The 18,736-nt window shown below is 36.4% G+C and overlaps 1 protein-coding gene across 1 annotated transcript in view; it reads left to right on the plus strand.

Moving 5' to 3' along the window:
• The window catches only part of Utx (Utx histone demethylase), a gene marked incomplete at its 3' end in the record, with an annotated part of 233,247 nt that overhangs the window by 103,655 nt on the left and 110,856 nt on the right, over positions 1-18,736 (plus strand). The window contains exon 7 of the mRNA XM_068285047.1: positions 14,196-14,421. Coding sequence (XP_068141148.1) covers positions 14,196-14,421 — 226 coding nt within the window. The remainder of the gene's footprint in view (positions 1-14,195; positions 14,422-18,736) is intronic.

Here is an 18,736-nt window from a genome sequence, read left to right on the forward strand (position 1 = left end):
ATAATTTGTCCAAGATAAGTGCACAATTTTCATTCGAAAAACTAGATAGTGAAAATTATAGTGTATGGACAGTACAAATGAAAAGTCTGTTGATTCTGATTAGTGGTCGGTGACTTGTGGCCGGTTAAAGAAAGATGCATCTAATACGGCTGAACAAAAGGCATTGTTTGACAGTAAAGACGAGAAAGCTCTCGCAAGTATATTGTTGTGCGTAAGTCCGTCGCAGATCAATGGTATAAAACATTGTAAAACCGCGAACGAAGCATGGACAAAGTTATACGCGATCCACATGCCTTCTGGTCCGGCTTGAAAAATACAGTTGTTTAAGCAATTGCTGTATTCTAAAATGTTGGCTACAGAGAGTATTCGAGAGCATCTGAATAATTTTTCTGTCGTAGAAAAATTAAATGAAATTCAGGAACAAGTGCCTGATGAAATGCTCGTAATAATTTTGTTAGCGAGTTTATGTGATGATTTTCAAAATTTTGTAGTTGCCATAGAAACGCGGGACTCGTTGCCATCGCTAAGCGCTCTAAAAATTAAATTGCTTGAAGAAGGAGAGAGACGCAAGATTGGCGAAGTAGCCGAGAAAAGTGAGAACAAAATATATTTGTCTCGTCCAGAAAACGGTAAAAAGAACAAAGCAATGAGAGAAAGAAAAAACATTGAATGTTGGTTGTGCAGTCGTCGCGGGCATTTCGCGTCGAAGTGTAGTTCGAAAGAGAAAAATAATAACGCGAGCGAAAAGAATCAATTTATCGAAAAATGCATGGTGTGTAGACAGAGGGGCAACAGCTCATTTGTGTGCGGACAAATCGATGTTTACGAGCATGCGTGAGTACAAAGAGAAAATCAAGTTAGCATGCGACACTTATATAGAAGACGAAGGTTGCGGTACAGTGGCACTAAAATGTAAAAATATCACGATCGAAATAGTTGACGTGCTATATGTAATGAAGTTACAATGCAATTTTATTTCGGTATCAAAGGCAACAGAAAATGGCTTAAGAGTAAATTTTGCAAGAACAAAGTGTTTGTTAAAGACAGTAACAATCGTGATTTAATGATCGCAGAGAAACACAACGATTTGCTTTTGTTTGAAAGTAAAACAAAAACAGTGTTTGCTGCAGAAACAAATGTAAATCAGCTGGTCAAATGGCATGATCGGTTCGGACATTTAAATTTCGATAGTTTAAATAAAATGATTAAGCAGGAAATGGTCTATGGTCTTCATGTTAGAGTGTGTAGTACAAATGACCTTGTATGTGAAACGTGTGCAAAAAGTAAAATTTGCGTTAAGAAGTTCCCGAAGTTTTCGGAAAGCCGCTCAAAGGAATTATTGTGCTTGATTTATACAGACATTTGTGGACCTATGCGTACAGCGTCACAAGGTGGTGTGCGCTATTCGCAACATTCATAGACGATAAATCACGTTATGTATCGGTGTACATGTTAAAGAATAAGAGCGATATTTTCGAAAGATTCAAAGATTTGAAAATGCTAGCAGAAAACCAGATGGGTAAGCGTATAAAAGCCATACGAAGCGACAACGGTCGTGAGTACCTGAGCGATGTATATGAACAGTTCTTGTTGAGCCATTGAATACAAAAGACAACTCACTGTTCCCCACACTTCACAACAAAATGGTGTGGCGGAACGCGCCAATAGAACCTTGATGATGGTGCGAAGCATGATAGTGCATGCTGGAGTTGGCGAATCTTTTTGGGACGGCTGCATATTTACGGAATAGAGCAGATACTGCAACTTTGCCTGACAATATGACAGTATGAAAGCTATTGTATTAGATAAAACTCAAAAGAACAAGTTTTCGGCAAAAGGGAAGCAGCATATTTTGGTAGGTTACTCCGAAACTGCCAAGGCCTATCGTCTTTACAACCCTGTCAAAAGGACCATAGTAGTATCCCGAGATGCCGTGTTTTTGGAGCACAAGTTCATGAAAGAGTTGGAGCAATCATCATGTGAGCCAGATGTGGTAATCTTTCAGCCAAGTGAAAAACTCAATTTCGAGCATAATGATGAAATACAAGAAAATTCTGTGGAGCAGCAAATTTCAATTGTTGATGAGCAAAGTGGTGACGAAGATAATGCTGAGGAGGAACAAGCATATACCCGAAGAGGGCCAGGGAGACCGAAGATTGTTCGCACTGGGCATGCTGGTCTTCCACGAAAAGAGTACAACATGCTGAATGTACTAGATGCTAAAGACATTATTGTTCCTACCTGTGTAAATGAAGCATTTAAGTCAGAGCAGTCGGAAATCTGGAAATCAGCAAAAATATTAAGACATGGAGTTTGGTTGATCTTCCTGCAAACAAAAAGGTTATCGGTTGTAAATTTGTGTTTACCACCAAACGAGATGAGAGTGGCAAAGTTCAGCGTTTCAAGGCAAGATTGGTCGCAAAAGGGTGTGGGCAACAATATGGAATTAACTACAAGGAAACATTTTCCCCGGTTGCACGTTATTCCTCAATCAGACTGGTGATTGCGTTGGCGGTGGAGCACGAGATGTACTTGCACCAGATGGACGTCTCTGCAACTTACCTCAACCTAAAGGCTTTGTCGATGCTGATCATTCCAAACGTGTACTCAAGCTACATAAATAGTTGTACGGCTTGAAACAGAGTGAGCGTGAGTGAAACCAAAAGCTGGAGAGCATTCTTTTGAAGATTGGTTTCGTTCCGTGTGCAAGCGAGCCGTCTATATACACGAGCAAAGTCAATGGGTCTTTATCTATTATTGTTGTATATGTTGACGATTTTATACTTGCATGTACCAGAAAAGACGACGCGGCCTACATAAAGCAGCTCATATCAAACGAATTTGATGTGGTCGACGGCGGTGAACTCCATAATTTTTTGGGGATGGAAATCGAGCGAGATGGCAAGACTGGCAATGTCTCCATAGGCCACAAGCAGTACATCGAAGGCTTGTTGCATGAATATGGTATGCAGGACTGCAAGCCGAACGCGACTCCTCTAGAGGTTGAGTGATAGTAATGATTGCGGTCAGGTGGACAATCAATGGACTATCAATCACTCGTTGGTTCGTTTTTGTATTTGGCGTTGACTACACGGCCAGATATAATACACCCTGTGGCTTAGCTGGCGCAGAGAAATGCAGATCCGCATAAGGAACATGAGGTTGCAGACAAGAGGGTATTGAGATATTTAGAGGTACCTCAGATGTGAGACTTCATTATAACAAAACGGGTGTTCCTATTCACTGTTTGGTTGATGCGAACTGGGCTGGCGATTGCAACGATCGGAAGTCGTTTATCAGTTGGTCATTCCTTATTGCTAGAGCGGCGGTGTCAAGAGAATCGAAGAAGCAAAATCTGCTTGCCCTCAGTAGCACGGAGGTCGAGTACGTAGCACTTTCTACAGCAGTCAAAGAAGTGATATACATTAAAAAACCGATCAACAAGATGGGATTCGGGCCAATGGCGAAGCTGCTAATTTATAGCGACAACCAAGGCGTACAATGTCTTGCTAAAGATGCTAAATTTTATTCACGTAGCAAGCATTTTGAAATAAAATATCATTTTGTAAGGGAAATATATAAAGATAACTAGAAAACCCGGCAAACGTTGTTTTGCCATATAAATAATTTTCTAGTAATTTCTAGAATATAAAAATAACAAAAGGCAAACCTTATTTTTAAATTATTATAATTTATCCCTTAATACAATATCAATCTCTTAATGCTACAGCGTGAACAATATTTTTTGTTATTCCATCTTTAGCTAACACAAACAAACTGGATGGTTTACCCACTCGAGGGCATGCCACGTATAATTGTCCGTGTGAAAAACATGTTCTCAAATCTAATCCACAAACAGACATCGTGTGACCTTGGGATTTGTTGATAGTCATTGCAAATGCCAATCTAATCGGAAACTGAATACGTTTGAATTAAATTGACATGTCACGATGTCATTTGAAAGCATGAATTGAATCTTCAAATTGACTTCAGGAACACGTTAGAATCTGGATCCGTGCCGATAAGTATGCCGTTCAATGGTTCCGATGGTGTTTCAATTTCAGGTAGTTGCACTTTTCCTGACGCGCAACACATCCCAGTTGGCTCATTTTTGAATTTCAGAGCATGACAATGCGGACATTCCTTTTCCATAGCACCAATTACTACTTTTGAATGAGCATAATATTCAATATCGGGCTCATACTGAAATGCTAGTCGAAGAAATGAATGTGATGTAAATGCTCGAAGTACTTGTTGATGTTGGTCAATCCCTCTACGTCTGTTGGCTACGAATCTGCGCGCTTCTCTTCGTTCCAATTGTCTTTGTTGGTTTCACTCATCTCGTACCTCTTGTAATTGTGATGCACGTAACTGCGCCATTCTTACACGGACATCTGCATTACTTTGTTGCCTTTCTGCATCTGATCTTATTGCTCTTCTATCTTGCATGCCTCTAGATCTGTTTGTTTGACGACTCAAATTAGCCCCCCTGCGTGTTCGTGGCATTGTTGTAATAAATCAAGTTGGAAAACTGATTGGTGTATAACGTGTATTATTTTCTTGATCAATAATTAGCGCAGCGAGTTCGGTCGCACTCGAGTTGTAACAACGACTGAACTCGAGACGCACAATTCTTGTGCGCGCCTTCCACCGAACCACACTCGGCGACAGCGACAGAACGCTGGCGCCCCGCTAAAACGGTTCTTCTTAAACCACAAATGCGCCGCCATAATGATGAAATTACTATTATTGTGAAATACCCGAAAACACAAACACACACTCTCACACTCACGCACCGACATACATATATGTATTTTGCTCATAACATGAGAACACTGAAAGCTGAGTGAAAAATTGTGAGAGGACAACGCATGCGACAGAAGCCGATTTTTGCATTCTTCTTTCTGTCGCATCCGCAAACGTTTCTTGCTTGTATGCAAGTATTAGTGTGTTAAACAAATAAACATTTATTAAAATTATTTAATTATTTATTATTTGGGTATAAAAAATAGATGTTGGCCGATTCTCAGTCCTACACGATCTGCATAAAAAATTTCGTGAGAATCGGTCGAGCCGTTTCGGAGTAGTTTGGTAACAAACACCACACTCGAGAATTTTATATATATAGATGTAGTAGATATCAAATACGTTACAATGTATGTATGTATAGTATGAACTCAGATATTTTAACGAAGAACTTATGTAAGGTCAAACACGTTGGGTTTACAGAAATGTTGGGATTAAAATAATATTTTTTTACACGAGAGACTTCGCGTTGAGAAGGAGTGTTAAAATATGTATGCATCCACCGCAGTATGTCTATCTCTTTCTTATTATTCTCGAATGATCCGATGAATTGTAACGGACATTCTTTCAATTCTACTTTACATTGATTTTCCCGCTGCCTGCGCTGCAGCGAATATTCTTATGTATGAATTTAGTCTCTAAAAAACCTCTACTCGAATAGAGTTTTAGCGGACGTTGACGATACTTTGCGCATTTTGTTGTTTAACTTTTTAATTTCTTTATAAAAAATTATTATTTAATTTTCCATATTGTGTATGGTTAATACAAATTTAAAAATAGGAAAACAAAATTTTTTAAAAACAAACTTAATAAAATTATAATTCATTTAATATTTTAGAGTATGGCGTAAGTATTTTGACAAGCTCTGTCAGACTTAAAAAACATATTTTAGGCTTAACAAAATTAATTTAACTAGCTTATATTTAGTAAAATGTATAACCTCCTTCAGCTTCAATCACTTTTTGGAGGCGTCGCACAGCAAAAATCAGTTATTTCATGATCGCGTTAGGCAAAAATGATATATACAATCGATAGGGAATACTTCAGAGATAATGAATCCAAAAAATTTTTGAAATCGGTTGAGATTCATGGGTGCTAGAGGCCCCCAAAGTTGAGACATTTTTAGTAAATAGGAAAAATTATAATTTTTACAAAATGTCGGGGCTTGTTTGTTTTTAATTGATAACATTGCGTAATGCTGTAATGTAAAGAGCTAATTGTTCCTCTCGTTTGCGACAGCCTAAAAGTTTGGCTGTTATCTTGAATGTTATAAATTGCAAGGAAATGGTAAATGGTGAAACATTTTCCGAATATACTTCAAGGACTGCTCAACTTTTGACTGAATTGTATCCGCACAAAAAAACTTACCCCAACGGTACATAGAATTTTGGCTCACGGGATTAATAGAATTTCAGTGTTTACCAATTGGAGAGTTATCCGAAGAAGCACAGGAATGTAAAAATAAGGACTACAAAAGGTTTAGATATACTAACACATTAAAAACTTCTCGTGTTAGACAAAATGAAGACCTTTTTAACATGCTAGCAGCCTCTTCGGACCCACTTATTGCATCACTGAGACTCGTGCGATGACGAAAGGATTTGGAAAATAGCAACTATAGTCCCGTGATGTTGAGTTTATTAGATATTGATGTAAATATTAAAAATTATTTTGAATAAAATCAGCCATCAATAACAAATTTTCAAAATTAACCTAAAAAAAAATGTTACATAGTCCTTTGAAACAATGAAAAATTCCATTTGTGATAGAAAAACCGGGTTTCGCTTCATTTTTAAAGGAAAAACATACTTGGAAATATTTTCTGACTTTGACCTTGAATATTACAGCACCACGAACACCCAGCATGGGGCGTTGTCCTGCTGGAGAATAAACGACTGCCCGATGAGCCGATCTCCGGAAGGAAAAGCATTTTCATTGAGGGTGGTCAGGTATTGGCCTTGGTTCATCGAATGAACCAATGAAATCCCCCAGCCCATTATATATCTCTTTTGTCTTTGCTCGATGGGTAGCTTTACAAATACTTTTTTTTTTTTAAGAATTGTACTCAAAGGAGCTCCCATCTGTCCACAAAACACTTCTCCAGAACTCCTTTGGTTTGTTTATATGCTCCTTTGCAAATGCTAACCTTTTTAACTTGTTAACCTTTGAAATGAAAGGCACGTCCTTGGCTACAAATGTTCCGAATTCTCCTTCTTTCAAGCGCCGTCTGGCTGTCCTCTCGCTGATTGACTTATTGGCTTTCAAATTCAGCAAATTGTCCCTTTTTATTTGGTAGTGCACAGTTTGTCGAGACACGTGGTACTCTTTGGCAATGTCCACTATTTTTTCCCGGCGTGAAACTTTAGCTAAGTTGCCATTGCCGATCTAACCTCCAAACTTAATTCAGCCGTTTTACCCATGGTTTACAATATGCCTTTCTAAATTTTTATTTTTTCACTATCTTAAATATTTATTAAATTTAAATTCAAACGACTTTTGGTTCAAACGCGCTCAAAACTGAAATCACATGTGCAAAATGATTTCGTCAAAATACTTATGCCACGCAGAAATTTGATGTTCGCTTGCATTCTTATAAGCAGAAAGAGAATGCAAAAGCTAAAGAACTTAAAATTTGGCATGCACATAGCTGTTAATAGATTCTTTGTTTTGACATTCATTTTCGCAACGTTATTTAACGTTAATACGCATGGACAGCTTTAAGAGGCACAAAACGATTTCGTCAAAATATTTATGCCGACTAGTGTATATTTCAGTGTGTGATTCCCCGAGCTCAATCATGCCTAAAGTCTTTACAATGATCTCGGTTTTAGACAGGCTTGCGTGGACCATTTGCAGATCTATTCCTAGAACGGCTTTACCCATTCTGGTGGCAACATCTATTTTCAGCGACACAAGCTTTCCCTTCACGAGAGCCCTTATGTTTTCTTTGACAAGCTGCTCTTTGACTGACACAAAGTTCATAATATTTCGAGACGTTACAGGGTTCATGCCAAGTGCATTATATATTGGATCCATTATTTCTTTAAACCCTTCACTGTCTAGAAATATAAACGGTTACCCGTCCGTGGTTACTATTTTAATCAAAGAAGAAACAATTGCTTCTTTGCTTGTTTGATAGGATATTCTTCGTTTTTCTTCACTTTTGGTTGATTTTGAATCTTCAGAATAGTTCCACTCATTGAAAATGTCCATATGCTTCGTTGTTAAATGCCGTCGTAAGTTTGTTGAATGATTTCCAGACAATCCAGACAATCCAGAGATAATGAATCCAAAAAATTTTTGAAATCGGTTGAGATTCATGGGTGCTAGAGGCCCCCAAAGTTGAGACATTTTTAGTAAATAGGAAAAATTATAATTTTTACAAAATGTCGGGGCTTGTTTGTTTTTAATTGATAACATTGCGTAATGCTGTAATGTAAAGAGCTAATTGTTCCTCTCGTTTGCGACAGCCTAAAAGTTTGGCTGTTATCTTGAATGTTATAAATTGCAAGGAAATGGTAAATGGTGAAACATTTTCCGAATATACTTCAAGGACTGCTCAACTTTTGACTGAATTGTATCCGCACAAAAAAACTTACCCCAACGGTACATAGAATTTTGGCTCACGGGATTAATAGAATTTCAGTGTTTACCAATTGGAGAGTTATCCGAAGAAGCACAGGAATGTAAAAATAAGGACTACAAAAGGTTTAGATATACTAACACATTAAAAACTTCTCGTGTTAGACAAAATGAAGACCTTTTTAACATGCTAGCAGCCTCTTCGGACCCACTTATTGCATCACTGAGACTCGTGCGATGACGAAAGGATTTGGAAAATAGCAACTATAGTCCCGTGATGTTGAGTTTATTAGATATTGATGTAAATATTAAAAATTATTTTGAATAAAATCAGCCATCAATAACAAATTTTCAAAATTAACCTAAAAAAAAATGTTACATAGTCCTTTGAAACAATGAAAAATTCCATTTGTGATAGAAAAACCGGGTTTCGCTTCATTTTTAAAGGAAAAACATACTTGGAAATATTTTCTGACTTTGACCTTGAATATTACAGCACCACGAACACCCAGCATGGGGCGTTGTCCTGCTGGAGAATAAACGACTGCCCGATGAGCCGATCTCCGGAAGGAAAAGCATTTTCATTGAGGGTGGTCAGGTATTGGCCTTGGTTCATCGAATGAACCAATGAAATCCCCCAGCCCATTATATATCTCTTTTGTCTTTGCTCGATGGGCAGCTTTACAAATACTTTTTTTTTTTAAGAATTGTACTCAAAGGAGCTCCCATCTGTCCACAAAACACTTCTCCAGAACTCCTTTGGTTTGTTTATATGCTCCTTTGCAAATGCTAACCTTTTTAACTTGTTAACCTTTGAAATGAAAGGCACGTCCTTGGCTACAAATGTTCCGAATTCTCCTTCTTTCAAGCGCCGTCTGGCTGTCCTCTCGCTGATTGACTTATTGGCTTTCAAATTCAGCAAATTGTCCCTTTTTATTTGGTAGTGCACAGTTTGTCGAGACACGTGGTACTCTTTGGCAATGTCCACTATTTTTTCCCGGCGTGAAACTTTAGCTAAGTTGCCATTGCCGATCTAACCTCCAAACTTAATTCAGCCGTTTTACCCATGGTTTACAATATGCCTTTCTAAATTTTTATTTTTTCACTATCTTAAATATTTATTAAATTTAAATTCAAACGACTTTTGGTTCAAACGCGCTCAAAACTGAAATCACATGTGCAAAATGATTTCGTCAAAATACTTATGCCACGCAGAAATTTGATGTTCGCTTGCATTCTTATAAGCAGAAAGAGAATGCAAAAGCTAAAGAACTTAAAATTTGGCATGCACATAGCTGTTAATAGATTCTTTGTTTTGACATTCATTTTCGCAACGTTATTTAACGTTAATACGCATGGACAGCTTTAAGAGGCACAAAACGATTTCGTCAAAATATTTATGCCGACTAGTGTATATTTCAGTGTGTGATTCCCCGAGCTCAATCATGCCTAAAGTCTTTACAATGATCTCGGTTTTAGACAGGCTTGCGTGGACCATTTGCAGATCTATTCCTAGAACGGCTTTACCCATTCTGGTGGCAACATCTATTTTCAGCGACACAAGCTTTCCCTTCACGAGAGCCCTTATGTTTTCTTTGACAAGCTGCTCTTTGACTGACACAAAGTTCATAATATTTCGAGACGTTACAGGGTTCATGCCAAGTGCATTATATATTGGATCCATTATTTCTTTAAACCCTTCACTGTCTAGAAATATAAACGGTTACCCGTCCGTGGTTACTATTTTAATCAAAGAAGAAACAATTGCTTCTTTGCTTGTTTGATAGGATATTCTTCGTTTTTCTTCACTTTTGGTTGATTTTGAATCTTCAGAATAGTTCCACTCATTGAAAATGTCCATATGCTTCGTTGTTAAATGCCGTCGTAAGTTTGTTGAATGATTTCCAGACAATTTAATACCGCAAAAATTACAAATTGACTTGTTCTCTTCCAAATTAAATTTAAAGAATTGGTGCACTTTCTTATTCAAGTCTCTTCCCATTTTGCACAACAAATATTTCACAACTTTACACACTCAATTCACGATCGCAATTAATAAATGTATTCATTTCGTCTGTAGAGACGCTTAACGATTTACTTGCCTATGCGTTTGAATGTATACTAATACATACGCAAAAGACTTTTTGCTTCACTGAGCCGACGAAACGGTCTTGGAACAACTAGTTCTAGCTCTTATAGTTTTCGAGATCTACGTAGGTGTTCATACTGACAGACATAACGTATATTACAATCACCCCAGCATACTTAAGTTTAAAGCAATAGAGTGAAAAGTATCGAAGTTATTGACTAAAGTCAATGTTTTCGACCGATCGTTCCTATGGGAGCTATATGATATAGTCAACCGATCTTGATCGAATTCGGCGCAGAAATTAACAGATATATAGAACTGACAAACGTTTAATTTAAAGCAATCGTGTTAAAAGTAACAAAGTTATTGACAAAAGTCACTGTTTTCGAACGATCGTTTCTATGGGAGCTATGTGATATAGTCACCTGATCTTGATTAAATTTGGCAGAGTCGTTTATAAGTGTAATAAGCTTACTAATATTAAATTTCACGACAATAGCGCCGAATTTTTCTGATTTTGTGTTATTTTTCTCATATATATTTGAAAACTATATTTGCTTCCAACTTTTCCACTTTTTTGATCTCTGAGTCTCTTGATTTCTAACACAATGTAAACTAATTCTCTTTTTCGGTGTCGAACGGAACTTATATAAGTGGGCAAAGAAAAATCGATAATTTAGAAATTATGCGGGTTACATTATAATGCCGACTTTTTTATACCCTTGCAAAAAGGGTATATTAAATTTGGTCAGAAGTGTGCAACGCATAGAAGGAAGCATTTCCGACCATATAAAGTATATAAATTCTTGATCAGCACGACGAAACGAGTTCATATAGCCATGTCGGCCCGTCCGTCTGTCCACCCGTCTAGATCAACGCAAACTTCTCCTGAACCGTAGGAGCTACTGAAATTTTGCATGTAGGCTTGTATATATGCAAGGGTTGCATATCTCGGATTTAGCCGGTTCGGACCACTATATTATATAGCTCCAATACAAACGGCATAGTGACGAACAGTGACTTTTCTTAATAACAATACGATTTTTAAATTGAAGATTTACAAATTCCAATTGATATTTTTATTTTGAATATCTATAAGCATATACAGTGCACTGTGGTTTTTTTTAAAGTTTTTTTTGGCATAGTCAATTTTTTATTTTTTAGGTATTTTAAAATTTTGTTCATTTTTATTTTTTAAACATTCTAGTTAGACAATATAGTTTTCTGTTAGGGCGCTGTTAAAGTCAGCTGTTTATATACCATATGTTTTGTAGGAAATTGGCGGCAAAAGTTTGGCAACTTTAATTGTTTGTTTTGGCGAAAGTTTACACAAAAGTGAAAAGATTTAATATGGAAAACGGTTGTCCAGGTATTGAATACTATAGTTTATTTATAATTGTATCGTTTTTATGTGTTTCTGTTTAGTTGTACCGTGTTTTGAAAATGTGTATTTTCAGAATGAACTTACCAAGCGTAGTTGTGTTTCGTGGATCAGTACTTTTGTATGGCAAAGCGTTGCAAAAGCTTTTATATGCAGAGTTATTAACAAATTTGTACAGATTAATATGAAACTAATCTTTTTTGTCCGAATCCACACGTTTTCGATCAAATTTAATTTTTCTAGTACAATATGAGTTTAGTCGTGCTAATCTGGTGGACATTTGGAGCAACAACAATCGCTCAGTCGACGCAGTACAACAACATATATTGGCAAATATTCCACAAAAACATTTAGATGAGGAGAACATAAGCTTAATAAATGAAAAAGTTAAAGGCTTTGTAAATTACATTCGTGAGCACCTGCCGAAGTGTAATTCAACTCTTGAAAGATTTAAGATAAAACATTCGGAATGGCTTGCCAAAAGCTTATTCATTGACATCACTGGTCAATATGCCTTAACAAATAAAATGGGTCGCCCAAAATGTGATTACGAAAGCGCTGGTCCACGTCTACAAGAAAATTAGCCGCCGAAATTTCTGAAGAGAATAACAATTCATCTCTCTTACTCATACATGCATCCACAGTTTCAGCTAAAAAATCAAATGAAAAGAATTTGGCTATTGTTTTAAAAGCAGCTGGGAATTGTGGGAGTATTGATGATATAAAAAAAAACTTTTTACGGATGAACCAAAACAAATGTCACCCGACAGTGCTCTTGCTTTTATATTGGAAAACGGATTCACAAAAAGCCAGTACATAAATATCCAAAGAAATTCAAAGATTTACGGTTGTGATATATACCCGGCATATCCAGCCGTTCTTAATTCTAAATTAAAACTTAGGCCACAAGGAATTGAATATTTGGAAAATAAAGCACACAAGAACCACTTATAGAAATACCTTCGGAAAATAATGAAGTGGATTCGTCCGACGAGGAAGATGAGGGTGAACTTGAGGTCATTGCTTCAGAAGATGAATATTTTGAGCCAGAATAAAGTAAAATTAATTAAAAAGTTGTTAAACTGATCTATTCTTTTAAATATATTTACTTAAATTTCATTTCTTAATAATTATTACTTTTTTCTTTTTTAAAATAAAAAATAAAAAAAAAGTATTTTATGCAACATTCACCAATATCGGCCAGATCGGTTATATGGCAGCTCTATGAAATAATGCCCCAAATCATATAAAACTTTGTAGGTCATCTAAGGAGCGTAAAATATTCATACAATCCAAATTTCAATGTAATAGCTTTAAATTTAGAGTTTATGCCAAAAAAAAACTTTAAAAAACCACTGTGCAGTGGTTGACTGCGGGTTAGCCCCTTTTTTTTGACTTTGAATTTGATTTTCTTTAATATTATAGTTACACATGTGTATTTTTTAAAAAAGTGGTCTTGAGGTCTGTTGGTTTGACGCCGTTTTACAATTCAAATTTAAACTAAAGTACTTTTTTCTTAATCTAAGTGTGAAAGTAAATTGAATTTCGCTTCAAATGATACATGTTTCATAAAATTCCGACAAAAATTTAATCGATTTCAACGCCCATACTTAAAAAAAACAGGTAAGCAAAATTTCCTAGACCGTAAAAGCTATAGATTTGACATTTTGCGTGTAGGCTTGTATATACTGCACAGTTTGTATATCTCGGATTTAGCTCCCATACAAACGGCAATTTCACCAGCAGTGACTTTTCTCAATAACTTCGTTGTCGTGAAATTTTAATACACCTATAACAACTGCGCCAAATTTAAGGAAATCTGATGACTGTATAATATAGTTCCCATAGAAACGATTGGTGGTAAATATCTCAGTTTAACATAGCTATTAATGAATATGCTCTTTAACCCCCAGAACTGATCAGTATATTCTAATATATTTTGATACCATTAAAATTTTAGTTCCTCTCTTTTATACCCTTACAAAACAGGTATATTAATTTTGGTTAGATGTGTGCAACATAGAAGAAAGCATCTCCGACCATATAAAGTATAGGTATATATTCTTGATCGGCACGACGAGACGAGTTAAATTATGAAATAACTCAATTGGCTTCTTCCTTTCTTTACAGTTAGCAAATAACAAAAGCCGCAAATATTGACTTCACAAGTTAATTTTCGTTCTTTACGTAATTATGTATATGAATATTTAAAGAATTGTTCTTTAAACATGATTCATATTTTACAAATTCAAACAAATTTGGTTTACATTTTTATATTGGAGCATAATCGTAAGTTATCTTTTCTTAAAATTATTCATATTTTTTTTTTATTTTTAGGATGGATGCACCATTGTGTCGAATGCCTAGGCGAAAAAAAGGATCGCGAAACTAGCGCTTTATTTTTATTACAAAAGTCAATTGAAGCGGAGCCTAAAAGTGGGCAGTCTTTATATCTATTAGGAAGGTGTTATGCCGGAATTAACAAAGTTCATGATGCATTTTTGGCGTATCGGAACTCTGTAGAAAAGAGTGAAGGAAACGCTGATACTTGGTGTTCAATTGGGTAAAACTTTTATATATCGTGCTCATTAATTTAATTATAAAATTGTGTTTAACAGCTGCTCTGAATATTTTTAAAAATCCTAACCACTAACAAAAACTAACTAAATTTTTCTACGTCTACTGACACAAAAATTCATGATTCTCTCGCATTTAAGCTTAAAATGCATAAAATGTCTTAACTGATTTAAAACTTAATTACCTCTTATTTTGCACATTGTAAAGCAAATTCAAAACTATTAAAATTATACACGTATGAACATTGAACATTCTTTACTATTTTGTTTCGTAAGGTCGGATAAGTTTGTAAGAGTGAATGAGCTTAATTAAATATACAGTGGCGAGCACATGCGGATACATGTTTCGATACTGTGACTTTGAGTGGCTCTAACACCCAGGAAAATGCCTTAATCGAATCCAAATTTTCTAACAAAAATCCATTAATAATATATAAAACGAAAAACAAAAACTTTTTTTAATATCCCATCTTTAGCTCAAATAATCCAGAAAAAAACTGAAAAATTAGCATGTATCCACTTTTGCTCGTATAACAAAACTTATAGATTAACGAATTTTTTTAATACAAGTCCAAAGGCCTTTGCCTTTAATCACGCTATTATTGCTCCTGGGCATACTCTCCACCAATTTTTCTAGCAATCCGTGCGATAGAGTGCTCCAGTCCGCTTGGACTCGACTCCAAGGCTCTCCCATTGTCCTGGGCGGATTTTCGTCGCGCGACAGTTGCTCCAGCTGGTTTACCTTTGTTTACAAATATGTACAAGAAATTTTGTTGACAGTTTGTTAATCAAATAAACACCATCAATAAAATTTTGGATCGCCAATAAATAGTAAATAAATAGTCTAATAAAGTTGTTGAAATCAAACCGCTGATCTTAAACCCTATTTGTGTTTTTCAAATGAGGCTGATTTAGGTCGAATTCATGAAAAAGGAATTGAGATCTAAGTCAAATTTAGCTCATATGACAAACTAGTTTCGTCAAAGTTTGTATACCCTTGCAAGTTTTGTGTGTAAAAGGTCTAATGTTTGCGAAAGGACGGCTTAGGAAATAACGAAGTTTATGATCAAAGTCACTGTTTTCGACCGATCGTTCATATGGGAGCTATATGATATTGTCACCCGATCTTGATCAAATTCGGCGCAGAAATGAACAGATATGTAGAACTGAGAAATGTTTAATTTTAAACCCGTAAACAAGTTGACTGCTGCAGTGGGTGACTTGTCCAACGTTAATGCTGCGGCTGAGGCTTCGGGACCGCGGCCTCTCGTTGGCATACCACCAAAGAAACATATATTTGTTTCTAGGCTAGACCCTTTTGTCACATCTGATGATGTAATAGCCTATATTCGGAAGAAAGTTAACGGCTCGAATATTGCGGTGGAGAAGTTTAAATTTTCTTATTCTCGGGACATTTCGTCCTTTAAAATTAGTGTTTCTGCCAATAACTACGACACTATATGTCGAGAAGATTTTTGGCCAAAACATATAATAGTTAAGGAATATACTGTAAAAAAGAAAAATCGGAAACCGATTCGCTTGCCAACAACAACAATTAATACTATTCCTGCCACATCAGCATCTGCTGGTGTGTCAAAAAACTAGCTTCGTCCCTTAACCTGGGTTACCAGAATGTTAGAAAGATGAGGAGAGATAAGGTGAGAAAGGTTGTTAAAAGATTGGCAAAGAACATGAAAAGTTTTGTGAAGAGAGTAGTTAGTCAGACATCTACTAAGGTGAATAGGAAAAAAGTTTCTGGTCCGACGTGAAGGAACCCAAAAATATAGCGTATCTAGTAAATTGGTAGAAATGACTTCGCCGTTGACTAGTTTATGGAGAAAGAGAATGCCAAATACGAGCCTACGGTTGTAAAATGAAGGAAGATTAATAAGAAGAAGTCTGTCGGAATAAGAAGGTAGGCGAAGACCCGGGTCCCAATTTAGACCGCGAGCGCAAACTTAAGGAATTGCTTCTGTATCGATTCAATACTACGCTGGTGAACATCATATTGCGGGTTCCACACTGGCGAGCAATATTCTAGAGTACGGCGAACTAACGAAGTGTATAAAACCTTTGTTACATAGGGATCATCAAATTCTTTGGCCCAACGTTTAATGCTCTGTTGACAATTGAAGAAATATGAACATTAAATGAAAGTTTAGGGTCAAACATAACGCCTAAGTCTCTGAATGATGGAACACAATCTAACAGAACAGACTTAATAGAGTAATGAGCTAGGAGTGGAGACAAACGACTGAAAGTCATAAAAGAACACTTAGAGGCATTAAGGTGTAATTTATTAACGTGGCACCAATCACAGAACGCATCGAGATCTGATTGCAAGTACTGTTGGAAAGAAGGTTCATTATAGGAATAACAAATCTTGACGTCATCCGCAAACATGAGCACGCGTGAATGAGCCAAGGCCAAAGGCAAATCATTTATAAACAATGTAAATAATAGTGGGCCCAGATGACTGCCTTGGGGTACACCTGACGTAACTCGAACAGTTTTAGATATCGAGGAACGAAAAGACACCTTTTGGGTTCTGCCAATAAGATACGACTTTAACCAACCCAATAATTTTGGTGAAAAACCCATGATGTTAAGTTTCGCGAGAAGCAAAGAATGATCAACCGTATCAAAAGCTTTTTACGGAAGCCATGGTGTACAAGGGTAGTCAATTCTAAAAGGTTGGTAAGCGTCGAACGACCTTTCATGAAGCCATGCTGACAAGGAGATGTAGTGGATCTGGATAGATGTTGAAGGGAAGACGTAATAATTTTCTCAAACAATTAAGGTATTGCCGGAAGTTTGGCAATGTCACGGTAGTTAGAAACATCCGATTTGCTACCCTTCTTAAAAAGCGGAATAATAAAAGACTCCTTCCAAATATCAGGAAAGCTACAAGTCTCCCTCGATATAAAGAATAACCGAGATAAAGGCTTAGATAGGGAAATCGAACACATTTTAAGGATGCAACTAGGTATATTATCAGGCCCGGGAACGAAGGAAGACGTCATAGATGACAAGCGAGAGATAATACAGCCTTTAGTAATACTGGGAAAAAACATACAATTTAAATGTGGGATTGAAAAGGGATAGGATGTGGGATCCGAAACAGTAGTAGAACAAGTCGACCGACAAAAATTTAGCAAACAGATCTGCAATATTTGAATCATTATTAGCAGTCTGGTCGTAAAGTCTGCCTATATTCAGACGTGACCGGATTTCTCGCATAGGCGGTGGCGTTCTGATAGCTGTTGATGCTGCTTTATCATCTGAAATGATTCAATTTTCTAGTACCCAGGAGATTGGGTTTGTCGGTGTTAAAGTAAATTTTAAATTTTTTAATGCTTTTATTACTTGTTCCTATATTCCACCATTGTCAGACATAGTGGTATATTTAAATCATTTAGAGGCAATTCAGTTTGTCTCCTCTTTAGTTTCCAGTCAAGACATGCTCATAGTTTTAGGTGATTTTAATTTACCTACTTTAGCATGGTCACTAACATGAAACTACCATGTTGCTGCCTACTATATTACATGATTTTATTGATGGTCTTCTAGGCTTATCCTTATCCCAAGTCAATTCTGTCTTAAATTCTCATGAAAAACCGTAGATCTTATTTTTATACCCTTGCAAAAAGGGTATATTAATTTTGGTCAGAAGTGTGCAACGCATAGAACGAAGCATCTCCGACCATACAAAGTATATATATTCTTGATCAGCACGACGAGACGAGTTCAACTAGCCATGTCCGTCCGTCCGTCCGTCTGGATCAACGCAAACTCCTCCTAGACCGTAAGAGCTACAGAGCTGAAATTTTGCACGTAGGCTTGTATATACTGCAGGCGTTGTATATCTCGGATTCAGCCACTATATCATATAGCTCCCATACAAACGGCCAAGTCACGAACAGTGACTTTCTCAATAACTTCGTTATTTTCTGAGCTATTGTCGTGAAACTTAATATTAGAGAGTTTACTACGCCTATAAGCGACTATGCCAAATTTTATCAAGATCAGGTGACTATATCATATAGCTCCCATAGGAACGATCGTGCGAAAACAGTGACTTTTGTAAATAACTTCGTTACATTTAACGTGATTGTTTTCGAATTAAACATTTCTTAATTTAATATATCTGTTAATGACTGTGTCGAATTTGATAAAGATCGGGTGACTATATCATATAGCTCCCATAGGAACGATCGGTGGAAAACAGTGGATTTGATCAATATCTTCGTTATTTCTTATGATTGAAGGCCATTCTTTCGCAAACATAAGCCTTTTTAGATA

Source organism: Drosophila tropicalis, unplaced genomic scaffold (assembly GCF_018151085.1).
Source record: "Drosophila tropicalis isolate 14030-0801.00 unplaced genomic scaffold, ASM1815108v1 contig_109, whole genome shotgun sequence".
Classification (NCBI taxonomy): domain Eukaryota; kingdom Metazoa; phylum Arthropoda; class Insecta; order Diptera; family Drosophilidae; genus Drosophila; species Drosophila tropicalis.